At 33.6% G+C, this 15,438-nt stretch overlaps 1 protein-coding gene across 2 annotated transcripts; it reads left to right on the forward strand.

Moving 5' to 3' along the window:
• The first annotated feature begins 1,476 nt into the window (after positions 1-1,476).
• LOC126669091 (U3 small nucleolar RNA-associated protein 21 homolog) lies at positions 1,477-13,348 on the forward strand. Of its 2 annotated transcripts, XM_050362419.1 has the most exons (17): positions 1,477-1,841; positions 1,930-2,133; positions 2,207-2,450; positions 3,020-3,195; positions 3,897-3,979; positions 4,378-4,450; positions 4,855-4,920; positions 5,299-5,341; positions 8,361-8,500; positions 8,867-9,079; positions 10,234-10,318; positions 11,279-11,573; positions 11,889-12,153; positions 12,261-12,483; positions 12,568-12,791; positions 12,886-13,075; positions 13,207-13,348. In XM_050362419.1, exons 1-16 carry the CDS (start codon positions 1,587-1,589, stop codon positions 13,033-13,035), a joined length of 2,739 nt encoding a protein of 912 aa, XP_050218376.1. In that variant the 5' UTR covers positions 1,477-1,586; the 3' UTR covers positions 13,036-13,075; positions 13,207-13,348. The 2 variants fall into 2 exon arrangements, with proteins under 2 accessions (XP_050218376.1, XP_050218375.1); XM_050362418.2 differs by lacking the exon at positions 13,207-13,348 and having other exon boundaries at positions 12,886-13,205.
• Positions 13,349-15,438: the final 2,090 nt, after the last annotated feature.

A 15,438-nucleotide genomic window follows, 5' to 3' on the forward strand; every position in this document is an offset into this window, starting at 1 on the left:
ATTTTTTTACTTTAGTTTGATCAAATGACTATTTATATTTTTTGAAAGTAAATAACTACTAATTAAAAGTTGAAAATTGGAAAATGAACTAAAATGTACGAGTTTTAAAGGGCAGGACTTAGACAAAAAAGTCAAAAAAGTATGTTTGGATGGCTAAGCCAGAAATTTTTTTAAAAAAAAGACAAAATAAAAATTAAAGGGCTAATCCTCTTAAAACCCTCCACCTTTTAGCCCAATTCAATTGCACCCTCACATTGTAAAACCATCAAATATACCCTAATTACGATCTTTCGCTTTCAATTGCACCCTTACGTATCAAATTGACCTCTTTTTACTGAAAAAAATGTTTAAATTAAGGGTTAATTGCTAAAAAAATTACAAACTTTATACGAAGTTTCATTTTAATCATGACCTTTAAAAGTTGCCATTTAAAGGCACGAACTTTCATATTGTTTCAAATTCATCATTTCAATGTATTTTTATTGACTAAATTCTTCAGTAAACCATTAATGAAAGACCCAAGTTATTAATCAACGTCAAATCTTATTATCTTTCAGTTAGAATATCTAGGATTAGGAATTTTTAGTCAGATAAAATACACTGAATTTTACGTTGGTGATAGATTTGAAATAAAATGAAAGTTCGTGCCTTTAAATGACAGCTTTTAAAGGTCATGATTAAAATGAAACTTCGTGTAAAGTTCGTGATTTTTTTAAGAATTAACCCTTAAATTAATATTTTATATTTTAACATGTATTCTAAAAAGTGTTTAATATTATATTTAAAATAAAAAACACTTCTTTCAAAAATTATAAAACTTAATATTAATTATTTATTTAATAGAAATAATATTATGTTAAAAAATATTAATATTTTTTTATTAATTTTAAATTTCAGTATATTAAATCGGTTTTATACCAAAATAAATAATTCCAAAATTTTTACTTCCACAATCGCCTTTTCGTACTCCGACTATCAACCCGAAAAAAATGCCACTCGTCTTCTCCGAGACGAACTCACAAAAAAGACAAACTTCTCCATTGGAGAAGACGACCTTCTCCGGATCTATGGAGAAGACGAACCCAAATCGGGATTTTTTTTAAAATTTAAATTAGTTTTATGGAAAAAGAACGCTGAGGTTTAACGAGAGCGGATGTAATTTTTTTTTCAACATAATATATTAATTAAATTACTATTAATTTAATTTTTTTATGGAAGATGGTATTTTTGTTTTAATAATAACATTAAGGACTATTTAGAATATTTTTAAAACTTTGAAGTATTGAAAAAAAGTCAATTTGATGTTTGAGGGTATAATTGAAATCAAAAGCCGTGAATTTTTAAATTTGAGGGTGCAATTGAAAGCGAAATTAAGGTATATTTGGTGGTTTTACAATATAAGGGTGCAATTGAATTGGGGTTAAAAAGTGGGGGGTTTTTAAGGGGATTAGCCAAATTAAAAAATCCTTAAACCCCTAACATCTAAACCCTAACAAGCAAACACCTCTCTCTGGTTGTTTTTCTTCATCACTTTGTCTCAGCTCACAGTTCCCATTACTCAATTCACTACCCTAAAATCAAACAAAATGGGAATTTTCGAGCCATTTAGAGCAATTGGATACATAACAACCACAGTTCCATTCTCTGTACAGCGATTAGGCACAGAAACTTTCGTCACGGTTAGCGTCGGCAAAGCATTTCAAGTCTACAACTGCGCAAAGCTCAGTTTAGTTCTAGTCAGCCCTCAACTCCCTCACAAAATTCGCGCTCTAACCTCTTATCGTGAATTAACTTTCGCAGCTTACTCTAACCATATCGCGGTTTTCAAACGCGCTGAACTGGTATATGAACATCTAAATTAATTTTTAGGTCATAAATTTATGGAAATGATTTTGCATTCTGTCTTAAACTGATTTATTTTGGGTGCAGGTGGCGACGTGGAGTAGACATATCGCGAAAGTTAATATACTATTGTTATTTGGTGATTATGTAATGAGTGTTGATGCTGATGGTAATATGTTTATTTGGGGATTTAAAGGAATTGAAAACAATCCTGCACCAATTGGACATGTTATGCTAGACGACAATTTTACACCGACTTGTATAATGCATCCTGATACTTATTTAAATAAGGTAATTTTTGTTTGATTCTTGTTTTATAGTTTCTTTAGTTGTTGTTGTTTGATTGCGTGGAATTTGCTTTTAGGTTGTTATTGGGAGTCAAGAGGGTTGTTTGCAGCTTTGGAATGTTAGCACTAAGAAAAAGCTTTTTGAATTTAAAGGATGGAACTCGGCTGTTACTAGCTGTGTGTCGTCGCCTGCTCTTGATGTTATTGCTGTTGGTTGTGCTGATGGGAAAATTCATGTTCATAATATTCGTTCTGATGAAGAGGTGGTTGCGTTTTCTCAATCTTCGAGAGGCGCAGTCACAGCCTTGTGTTTTAGCACTGGTAAACTAATTGCTTGGAGTCTTTGATTCACATTTATCATTGTACAGAGTTACGGTGTATTTATTAGGTTTCTGCTGCTAGAGTTTCCTAAACCAAGTTGTGTCGATAATCATCAGTTGCAAGCTAAATTTTCTAGTGATGATTGAATATATATATAGAGTGAATAGTGTCAAATCTGGGCATGTACCTGGAAGCTTCATGTGCTTATTTGTGAAAAATTTAGAATATTTCAGTAATCAAGAGTGTCATATAATCATGTGATTGGGATGTGTCAAAAGTGAGCGACGAGTTGATCTAACTATGATCTACCTCTAAAATGGTTTATTAGGATAGTTTCTATATTTTTTTGTACTGGGAATATGTCTTTTTCCCCAATTTTTTTTCCATTTATCTAAGAAAAGAGCACAGGTGTTTTACATTTGTTGCTTCTTGTTGTTAATATTTAAACATGCTAGTTTTATCCAAATATCATTTTAGGTATTATGCTTACTCTTAAAGTCATTTAGTGATTTGTCATTCTTGTGATTTATACACATTTATTCTAATGCTTAATGTTTCTCCTGTTTTAGATGGACAGCCACAACTTGCATCTGGAAGTTCATCTGGTGTTATAAGTGTATGGAATCTCGAGAAAAGAAGGCTCCAGTCAGTTATAAGAGAGGCTCATGATAATTCAATAATTTCATTACATTTTTTTGCTAATGAGCCAGTATTGATGAGTGCTTCGGCAGACAACTCAATTAAAGTAAGGAATTCACCCTAGGAAAAAGTATTAGTGAATCTTTTTATAATGAGAAAAATGTAGATAAAATATTGATGGCATACAGTATCTGCTTATTCTTTTTTTTAAAAAAAATTTCATTCCTTTTTCGGTTACTTGAGTTTGTGCATTTTTTTTTAATATCATCACGTTAAGAAATCCTTGCTTTCACTAGTGTGTTTTTTCTTTTTCATATCAGACATTTCTAACTGTTTTGACATATCATTATGAAGCGTACTAATAGCAACAACAATAATTGATATGATATCTGTAGGATTTAGCACACTAACTCCTTCCAAATTAATTACAGCAAGCTTGCTTTTTAACTGGGTCTGACTCTGACCAGTTTTAATAAGGTTCTGTCTATAAATATTCAATTATTAATATTGCTAAGTTTGATGCAATCCAAGGACATCGTAAGATTTAGTTATTGTAGTGTATTACTCTTGAGCCAAAGGCTCAACCTTGTTTCTCTTTTGTAGAAATTCTTATATGACTTTGAGAATTTGGTCATACTGTCATAGAATTTAGTTTTTTGGATGGTAAATATATAATGTAATTATAGATGTATCTCTGGAAGATATGTGAAGTTGATTTGTAGTAAAATTTTCTTACTTCTTAATTCCACCACATGCATCACTGTTTTCAAACACTTGTTGACTGTTCTCATTTTGATTTTCCTTTAGATGTGGATTTTTGACACTACTGATGGAGATCCTCGCCTATTGCGCTTTCGGAGTGGACACAGTGCTCCTCCACATTGCATAAGGTAATACTGGCATCTAGCTATGATCTTAAATGTCGAAATAAAGTTCTTAACATCTTCACCTGCTTCATACTATTTCTGTATTTAATGAAAACCAAATTGATTATCATCTTCTATAGTACTTTTGGGCAATATTGTTACATGAGTCGTTGTGATTCCATTTCTTTTAGAAGAAATGCTGTTCCTTTATTATCTGTTTCATGTCATATTTAAAATATCTGACATCGCACTTGATGCAGGCCAAGAAATCTTAAATCTGAAATTAGGAATTTAATTGTTAATTTCAATTGCACATTTAAAAATTTAATTCCTAAATTTAGATATCTTGTTCCACATCAGCACTTAATTGGCACTTTTGCATGAAATCCTTGCGTGGTTGTAAGTTAGATTTATGTCCGCAGGTTCTATGCAAATGGGAGACACATTCTATCTGCTGGCCAGGATCGTGCCTTTCGTCTTTTCTCTATCATCCAGGTTAGATATGGGCTGTTCACTCTGTGAAGCTTTCTATTTTTTCCCCTACCTTAAAGATATTTTATTTGGCCAGATACTTATTAAGTTAAGCGGCAGTTTTTTTTGTGTGGAAAAGGAGCAGTGGTCTTTCATTTAATAGTAAATCATTACATGCTTCTCTTGTCAGTATGATAGATAAAGTTAGTTAATTTTACATCAATAACTGTGAGCCCTGTTTACGCGTTCCTTAGTACTCCAGTTGAATCATTTATCCGTTGTTTTAACACATTTTTCATAGAGCGTTTTTGTGCATGAGTATGTGCTGCTGTTGAATGTAGCTTTAAAACGCGCTATGCTTGTCCATTGCTGTTTTTATCTCTGTCCTTTAATTTCATTAATTCCCAGTTATTTAATGCTGCTACCAGGATCAACAAAGTAGAGAGCTTTCCCAGCGTCATATATCTAAGCGAGCAAAGAAACTTAGGGTGAAGGTATGATAGAGAGTAAACTGTAGTACATTCATTATGTTTATGGTTTACCACAATGATATATGTATTTATTGGATTACGGTGATAAGTTTATATATTTAAGTCTGATCAATGAACTGTCATCATAAGTTGTATTCTAGGCTTTGTGTTTGTAAATTAGGATGCATGTAAGGTTACTAAAGTATGCGAAGTTCACATCATGAATATGTTTAATGTTTTGTAATTTACCTTTCATGGAATTTATATAATGGCCATTTTAAAATGGATAATTGTCTAATTATAATGCTTATGAGTTATGAATAGTAATTATCAATCAGTGGGAAAATGTTCTTATACTATTCCATCACTGAAAGTTGACTAATTTTTTTGCTTAATCTTCAGGAAGAAGAGTTGAAGTTGAAGCCTGTTATTGCATTTGATTGTGGTACGATTTTTCTCTATGGGCAATTTTTAAGGTTCTTAATCTATTTCCATTACGTGATCTTTAACTATGAGTGCTTCTTAGAGTAGGATCTGTCTTCTGATGGTGATTTTTACATGCCGTCTAATGCTTATGTTTTTATCTACACTTTTATGGCAAATTATAAAGCTACATCAAGTGTCTTGTAATTTCGCTAAATTTCTACTATCATTGATTCTCTATGTTTAAAATGCTTATTTTGCTTTCAAGTTATGGAGAACAACTTAATCTCCAATGAAGTACTACTGATGATTATCACTTGCTGGTTCTTTACTTCAACTTGAAATATAAAGCTTTTTTTTTTAGGCTTGAACTCCTAAATGCTTCATTTGCTGGTTAATCGGTAAAATTTTAAGTGATCAATATCTTTTTTTTTATTATGTTATCTAAATATACTGACTGTAAATGCCTGTAACTCATTTTTGATTCTTCGTATATCATCTACATGTCATGTTGTTGAACTCAGCATGAAGAGGAACTTTGAGATGTTGTGATTTTAAAAAACCCTGTGATATCTGGAAGGAATCTCAAGATATTATGCTGAAAAATATATTAGCCTAGAGACTAAATTTAAAATGTAAAAGTTAGTGAATCATGTAGGATTGCTAGGTTAGGTAAAATCAGAATCAAGTTTTTGGCGAGCTTTTGGTAAAATTGTTATTTGGATTGGCTAATAACTTTGTCCCTAAACTATAATGGTCAAGGAGATATTTTATTACTTTGAATCTTTTTTTTGCAAAGACATCATGAAAAATGTTTGTTGAATATTTTTTCAGAAGGTTTTTTAAGCATTGTTGTTGTAGCTGATATGTGGATAGCTGGCTGGCGGTTGAACTGCTATGTAAAAGAACTTCTTGCAAAAAAAAAAATTGTTTAAAAAATTTTAACATAAAGGAAGGTTTATTTTACTTTGGAAATTTCATTTGCAAGGGAATTGTGAAAATGTTGAATACATTTTTCATTAGGTTGTTTGGAATTTAGATGATAGCTGCTGTGAGGAAAGCTGGCTCTCAATTTATTTTAATTCTCCACAAAAAAAAGTAGAAATTTCCTTTATCTGGAGAATTTTGATAGAAAAAGAAAGTATATATGTTAACCTTTCCGTAATTGGGTTTCAGACTCTTGAATTTTTGATACTGGAAATTAAGAAATTGCTATTGAGATGCTTAGGTAACATCTTGGCTGTAGATGTTCTAAAACTTTCCAACAATCATTTCTAATTGCTAAAAAGAAGCAGCTAGAAATGCTTTTCTAGTAAGCAAAGTAAAACACATCGCAAATGGGTCCATGACTTGCTTTTGCAGAAGAATAATGCTACAAAGAGTTTAAAATTGTAAGATTTCTATGAAGTGTGTGAAAGCTTCTTACTTAGGTACTTGGTCACAAATTCACAACTCATTAGCTAGATGGTCTCAATAAATACATTTGGATGATGCAGGCAAATCTTTACTGCGGCCCAACTTTTGGGTGAATGTCTTGATTCTATAACCAGTAAGATAATTGCTGGGATTATCAGGAGAAGTAGTTTGTCTACGCTTATGTGTTTGTATTCTAGTATGTGTGTATGTTGTGGAGAAAGTTTGCTTTGGGAAATTCGGAAAACTGAAAAGCTGGGTTGATTTCTGTATGTCCACACTCCACGGCCAAAATCTCACCTTTAAAGGATTTATATGTCCATTCCTCTTCAGTACTTTGGAAAAGTTTGGCTAGGTGGTCCCATTGACTTTCTACAATTTCTCATGAGTTTGAAGTTCTTGTTGGCATGATCTCTCAGCACATAAGTGTTTGTTTTTTTGGATGTTTTTAGAGTGTATTTAATCTGGATCTAATGTAGCTGGGCACAATTTTGCTACTTGTTTTGTAAGAGGCAGCTGTGAGCCTCACACTTGAAATATGTGCTGCCTGCATCAGGAAAGTCTTTCAATTAAATATCAGTGTGGTGAAAAGTGAAGTTTAACTGTGGATTGTTATAATTACTTGCCAATAGATGTGCCCTTCAAAGCGAAAGGACTGTGATATACAATGTCACTGAGTAAAGTTCAGCGATGTTTCTCTGTAAGATGAGTGGGTTAGTCAATCTTCCTTGTGTGACTAATGGCACTATAAGATACAAAGACATTTCTTTGGAAAATGAGGCCAGCATTCGCAATTCATGGGTTCGAGCTGAAGAGGGTGTGTACTTCTAAGGCGAGGTAGGTTTAAGGCTCGAGATTTCTCTATTTCCAAAGGCTTTTGTTTGGAAAATGGCTCCTGGAGTTCTATATGATAAGGACAGATTGAAGGTTTGCTATTACTATTTGGAATATGGATGTAACAAAATTGAGGATAAACTCATGGCCTGGCTTAGTAAAGACTGCTCCAGAACATTTTAATAAATAAATGATCTTGGAATTTGAAATGGAGACTGTCCTAGGGTCTGATATTGGGAAGGTTGTGCAGTAACTTAAGCATTGTTGAGTGCCTTTTCTTCTCTTTGTTACGGATATGATGAGCAGGTTTCCTATAGGCTTTCTTTCTAATGCTTTGTTATGCACTGATATCTAATGACCATATCTCATGTCCTAAACTTGTTTTTTTGTTAGATCCTGTTAGATTTCATCATATGTTGCAATGATTTTATCATTAATGGCACTCTTGCATATGAGGTGAAGCATTGTATTTTGCGATTGTTAATTTGCTCCTATGACTTATAGAGTAAATCTGTGATTGTTAAGCTGATTATAGCATGAATCCTTATGCCAGCCAAATATTTATGTGATTTGGTTAGGAATATTATATAAAAATCTCATTTTAATGTGTACATCAATCTGTAATGAGGTTCAGAAGATAACTCTTTGATCATCTGAAAATATAATTCATGTGGCTGTAATTAAATATTTATTGATCCATTTTACTTTTAAATTTTTGTTTTAGTATTCTATTCTAATCGACCGGCACACAATCCCTGATGTTTAGTTTTATGTTTGTCAAATATCTGTAATAGCTGAAATTAGGGAGCGGGATTGGTGCAATGTGGTTACATGTCACACCGATACTGCACAGGCTTATGTATGGAGGCTTCAAAATTTTGTTCTCGGTGAGCATATCCTAAGACCTTGTCCAGAAAATCAAGCACCTGTGAAGGTCAGAATCATAATTCATTATATAGTTCCATTAGTTATATGGGTTTATTTTAAGGGGATGCACTCAACCTATTTCTTTCACTGTATATAAAATGGTTTGTAGATTATTTTGCCTTTTGATTTTCGATAGAAAATATACAATCTAATTTCATAAGATAAGGCCCTTTATTTTCATGGGGAAATAAAATAGAAAATATTAACATAATGCTGCATTTCTCATTTTTGTTTGAACTTTTCCTAATGGCTGTGAATTATATAGTAGAATTTTGAGATTTTTGAATCTTCGATCCACAATGCATCATCTTTAAGAAATGGAAATGTGTTTTTTTAACGTTTTTGGTCAACAACCCTTTTTTATTTGCATCAGGCATGTGCCATCAGTGCGTGTGGCAATTTTGCTGTTCTGGGTACAGCAGGTGGCTGGATAGAGAGATTTAATCTTCAATCAGGAATTAGCCGAGGCAGTTATGTTGATGTGTCAGAAAGCAAAAGCTGTGCGCATGAAGGAGAAGTAGTTGGAGTTGCTTGTGATTCGACAAACACCCTAATGATCAGTGCAGGATACCATGGAGATGTCAAGGTTAGTATGTCTCTTTCCAACACATCACATTTTTTGTTCAACGTGTTTGCAGTCTAACTGCCTAGTTTATCATAATTAATTTATGATGTTGGAGTGACGGGCCTGATAAAGGGTCTTCCGGAAAATGCCTTAATCTGAGCAATTTTGGTCTTTAGGTATTTTTTTAAAATGATTTGTAACTAAAGAAAGAAGGAAGCTCAAAGCTTTTCATTAGAAAGAGAAATGTTCACATACCTGCATGGATTGATGTCCAGATGAAGCCTTCCTTTCTGGGAAGTCTTGTGACATCTTTTGACATCACTCACTTGCAAAGTTCGATGCAATTCAAATTTGTAGTTATCCACTCTCAAGATGGTGTACTTCCCTGCCTTATCTATTTCCTTGGTATTCCTACTGCACCTCTGAAAGAACTGCTTTGCTAACTTTTTCATCCTTTGTTTTTGCTGGATTCATAAATCCTGTCTAGGAAAATAACTGGAGATTCCAAAATGTAATAGATAGCCACCATGAAGGATTGATCTTGAGAATGCATTTGCATCTTACTAAATACAATGGTTGTTAAGAAATTTGTTAGTTTGAATCCCCAAAATATGAAAATTATATGAGTCCTATTCTGGTATGATAAGGTGGTCTATTATTGATTACATGCATGTTGCATGAGGAAGCCCTTTGTAGTGCGTGATCACCTAATCTAAAACCATAGCTGGAAATAGGGCCTTATTTGTTGATATTGTTGATTGGTAGTTGCTTTTGCGATTGGAAAAAGTGCACAGGACGACCTAGAGGCTTTAGTCACTGTCAATTACAGGCATGTATTTTTTTTGCGATAAAGAAAAATCCTTTGTATTGCAATGTTAACTCAGGCATTTTCTTTTACACTGTAGCAAAATGCTGATATGGCACGTGAATATGCTGATGTGTTGTGAGAATTTATCCTTGCCAATTTAACTCCTTAACAATGTTGGTGTAAGATATCTCTATGTGAGTGCTGTAAAACACAGGGTACGCTGTTGCAAAGAAAACATGCTGCATTTGAAAATGAGTAAAACAATAACATGGTTAATTGAACTTTTCCCTATTTATGTAATATTGCATGGTTTGTCACTACTAAATCTTTCTAGGGAGTTTCATTTCTAACTGCAGTTATTATGTAGGTTTGGGATTTCAAGGGACGTGGACTAAAATCCAAATGGGAAGTCGGTTGTTCACTGGTTAAGATTGTTTATCATCGTCTTAATGGTAGTATATTATTTTGCTTTACTTTTACTTGGTTAAATATTTTAGTTAGGGGTGGGCAAAAAAACCGGTCAAACCGATTAACCGAACCGAAACCGGAAAACTGAACCGAAAAATATGGTTAACCGGTCCAACGGTTTAGGTTTAGGTTTTGATTTTTAGTTTTCATGGTTAATGGTTTAGGTTTAGGTTTTGGATTTCTAAAAACCGTGGTTAACCGGTTAACCGGTTTATATATATATATATTCATATATTTTTAATAATTAATAAGATATATTTTATGATCTATAAAATAATATTGATTTTATAATATACACAATAAAATCTAAATATAAAAATATATTGACATATATTTTATTTAGGAATATTTATATATTTTAGGAGATTTTATATATGAAAATATTGTAAAAGAAATTTGTTTTCCTTATTAAAATATTTACTTAACAAAAATAGGAATATTTAAGTCTATAAATAGTAGAAAGTGGACGTGAACAACACTACAAACAATTCAAAAAATACAAACCTAACTTTAATATTACTCATAAATTATTTGTAAATAATAATAATTTTAAATATTTGCATTGATTTAACTATTTATAAGATAGTTTAGATTTATATTTTTTTAATATAATTTGAATTTCTATAGTTTTTTTTTGTTTGCTAAAAATCAAATAGAATTAAAAATATATCTTTTTTTGTCTTTAATTTTTCTAATGGTTATATGGTTAAAAACCGCAAAACCGAAAAACCGAACCGTTTTTTATGGTTAACCAATTTACCGGTTAACCGTTTAAAATTTTAGGTTTAGGTTTTTAATTTTAAAAACCGTATTACAATGGACCGGTTTACAAATTACTCTCATGGATCGGTTAACCGGTCCATGCCCACCCCTAATTTTAGTTATGCCATTCACCTCTCTTTTCCTGTCTAATTTTCTAAGTATTCTTAATTATATATTTTCAGGTCTTTTGGCTACTGTAGCAGATGACTTTGTTATTCGTTTGTTTGATGTTGTGGCGTTGAGGATGGTCCGCAAATTTGAAGGTCATACTGACCGTGTTACAGATTTATGTTTTAGTGAGGATGGAAAATGGCTTTTGTCATCTAGTATGGATGGGACTCTCAGAATCTGGGATGTTATCTTGGCCAGACAAATTGATGCAGTACATGTTGATGTGCCTATTACAGCATTGTCACTATCGCCAAATTTGGATATATTAGCAACTACTCATGTTGATCAGAATGGGGTCTATCTATGGTAAGACCGTAATTATATTTCCGTCTTTGTATTTATTGCCCACAGATGCTTGTATAATTCACGAACTTTTCTATTAAAGCTTTTCTTTGGTGCTGAATGAATGATATTCCTAGCAAGTTAAGGTAAGGTCGGAAATTTGCATGCAAATGGTAAGTTACTAGATGATTGTTTCTTAGTTTGCAACCTGCAAAATGATTTTACTTGTAGCTAGTAACTTTTCATGCAAATCCTTATAAAACATGCTTACCTCTTTTGGTATGATATGCTGTGTATGCTTACCTCTTCAGATCAATATATGGTAATTTACTTTTTCAGGGTTAATCAGTCGATGTTCTCTGGGGTTTCAAGTGTTGATGCTTATGCAAGTGGGAAAGAAGTTGTGAATGTCAAAATGCCTTCTATCTCTTCAGTGGAAGGTGCGGAAGCCAAGGAGAAAGAGAAGCCAACCATACAGCCCTCACCGCAAATTGATGGACCTTCTCTTTTGCCAGCATTTACTCAGCAAATGCCTGAACTTGTTACTCTCTCATTATTGCCTAGAAGCCAGTGGCAGGGCTTGATCAATTTAGACCTCATAAAGGTCTCCTCCTCACTTTAGTCATGACAGTTCATTCTATTATGCTGTAATGTCTACATATCGTATTTTATTCATCTTGATGTTCTTCATCTTTAATTAATGGATTTCAGGTTCGTAATAAACCAATTGAGCCGCCTAAGAAACCTGAAAATGCTCCTTTTTTCTTGCCTTCAATTCCATCACTGTCTGGAGAAATTCTATTTAAACCCAGTGAACCGGTGACTGACGAGAAGCATACAAAGACTGACAAGGAGGAGAACAATCAAAAACAACTCGATATGCCGTTATCTCATTTTGTGCAACTTCTACAGTCCTCCGCTGAGATGGAAACTTGTGTGCATTCTTGTCCTTCATGCATATTATCTTTAATTATCACTTGATAAGACTCGTGTGATTAATTTTGTATTAATTTTCCAGTTTCAGCATTTACCGATTATATGAAAGGCTTGTCTCCATCAACGTTGGATATGGAACTCCGAATGCTTCAGATTATAGATGATGATGACGACGATGATCAGAAAGAGCTGGAAAAGAGAGCCGAGTTTGTTGCTATTGAGCTATTGCTTGATTATTTTATTCACGAGATATCTTGTAGAAACAATTTTGAGTTTGTACAAGCTCTTATTAGATTATTTTTGAAGGTATGGCAGCTTTCTTCCTCTAAACTTTATGTAGTTCTTTTACAGGCCACAAAGATTATTATAGTACTTACGCCTGGTAAATTCTCGTGGTCAGATACATGGTGAAACAATAAGGTGCCAATCAAAATTGCAGGAAAAGGCTAAGAAGCTTTTAGAAACACAAAGTGCAGCTTGGCAGAGAGTTGATAAATTGTTCCAAAGTGGGAGATGCATGCTCACTTTTCTTACCAATTCTCAGTTTTAGGCAATACCAAAGGCATCTGCTGTTGTATTTGTGAGTTGAGGTAAATTATTCATTTTTTCCTTTATAAAATTTTGAAATGTAGAGAACAGTGCTTTTTCTACTCTTAGCACATCTCAATCTTTTTTCTTACTATTCATAATGTGTTTTAATCCAAGTGTTTTTGGCGTTTAGGTAGAGTTTGGTATCCAAAGAAATGGAGATGGAATAGATTTCCATTTATTTTTTGTACACTAATTTTGTTTAAAAATTAAGTGCAATGTCAAATGGAATGAAATGTTTATAGTTTTAGTAAAAGTAACAAATTTTTTATGTATGTTAATTTTTAGATGAATGAATAGCTTTTTTATTTTAAAAAAAATCAATACTTTTTTATTTGGATTTGTATTCTATTTCCATTCAGGCTTTAATTTCTTGTGATACTAAAATCTCCTTACTGTTATGCTGAACTAGGGTCGGATGTTTGCAGTCATTAAATAAACGTGATTCACTTATTTAATAACTGCAAACATTTAGTACTAAGTCATAACTATAACCGGATCGATTGGACAAGGGTTCAGTTAGTTTCTTAATTCAGAGAAATATAAAGAGTCACATTTGGGCTTGGGGATTTCTAGATGCTTGCATTGATGTTGGGAAGAAGTTTGTACATTGCTGCTGTAGATGCTCCCCAACATGAATTCTACAAGGTTCAATATTATTCCTTCAGACTGGGCAACAACTATCTTTAGTTATATTAAACAAAGTAGGGCATATAACATATTTGCACATAAAGTGTGAGAGGAAGACAATGAGCTCATCCTGATCAGAGGTGTTTGTGGATTCCGACGGAAAAATTGTCATCATTTAGGACATTCCTTTCCTGGCTTAAACCCAAGTCTGGAATGTCGACATCAAGGGTAGGGGTAATTCGTCTCATGTGATCGACACAGAATGCAGGCTAGATCTAAATGGGGATCATCATGGGACTCAAATTGAAGCATAAATCGTTAGTATTTTTTGACCTAAAGAGCGACGATCCTAGTAAGAATTGTTTGTGGAGGGATATAACGATCTAACAAAGCTTAATCAAATCAACGATGTTAGTTCTCTTCCATACAATCAGCAAAGTGAGGAGGCAGTCTAATTACCAAAGTCCTAAAACTAGAGTTAGAGGAAGGTCGATTTCTGAAGATTTCATAGATTCAAGGGATGCTTGGTGGCTCTGAGAGAATCTTGGTGGGGCAAGAACATTAAATGACATTTATGTTTCATATAGAGGTCACTAATCTATTGAAAGTGGAGGCTAATAATCACCCATGACCCTTGAACTTTAGGTATACGGGCGCTAAATCGCCTGATGTTTAAAAACGGGCGCTAAATCTCCTGATCTTTATGGTGGCGCTCACTAAACCCTCTAAGCCCCAAATATGACTAAAATACCTCTGATGCCGTCTTTTCTGGTCAATTGACATTCTTAAAAAAAATCTGACACTGTCACATCATCTGCCACGTCAGCAAAATACCTTAAAAATTTCAAACACCCAAAATACCCCTAATTTAGTTTAGAAAAAGACAAAAAAAAAAATCAACCCAATCTAATCTAAATCAAAAGATTAACCCAACAACTGACCGGACCACCCCCACCCGACCGGACCACACCCACCCGACCACTGCCAGAAAATTTTCCGGTCATTTTCTCCGTTGTAAATGACCGAAAAATTTTCGGATTGAAAATGACCGAAAAATTTTCGGATCTGTTCTTGAGGAACATATCGCCGGATCTGTTCTTGAGGAACATATCGCCGGATCTGTTCAGAACAGATTCAGCGACGATCTGTTCCTCAAAAACAGATCCGTCGCAGATCTGTTCTTGAGGAATAGATCCGCCAAATCTATTCTTTTTTCGATGACCGGAAAATTTTCTGGTCATCATTAACTTGGGGAAGATGACCGAAATTTTTTTTGGCGTTGTCGGGTGGTCAGGTTGACGGTTGATAGGTTAGCCGAATAATTTAGGTTAGATTGAGCTGGATTGGATTGAGTTGGTTGGATTGAGTTGGGGTATTTTGGGTATTTCATTTTTTTTTATTTTTTTTGACGACGTGTCAGATGATGTGGCGCCGTCAATTTTTTTTTTTAAGAATGTCAGTTGACCAGAAAAGACGGCGTCAGGGGTATTTTCGCTCAAAAGGGCCATGATGAGCACCGACACAAAATTTAGGGGGTTTATCGCCTGTTTTAAAACATCAGGGGGTTTAGCGCCCGTACCCTTAAAATTCAAGGACCATGGGTGATTATTAGCCGAAAGTGGAACAACCTGAATATATATATTTATCTTCATCAATGCATATCATCACCTACTGCCTGGAACTAGTTTTTGTTGATAGGGCATGATCTAGCTTGTTTTGGACGATCTTGTTGACG

This window comes from Mercurialis annua, linkage group LG2, assembly GCF_937616625.2.
Source record: "Mercurialis annua linkage group LG2, ddMerAnnu1.2, whole genome shotgun sequence".
Lineage (NCBI taxonomy): Eukaryota > Viridiplantae > Streptophyta > Magnoliopsida > Malpighiales > Euphorbiaceae > Mercurialis > Mercurialis annua.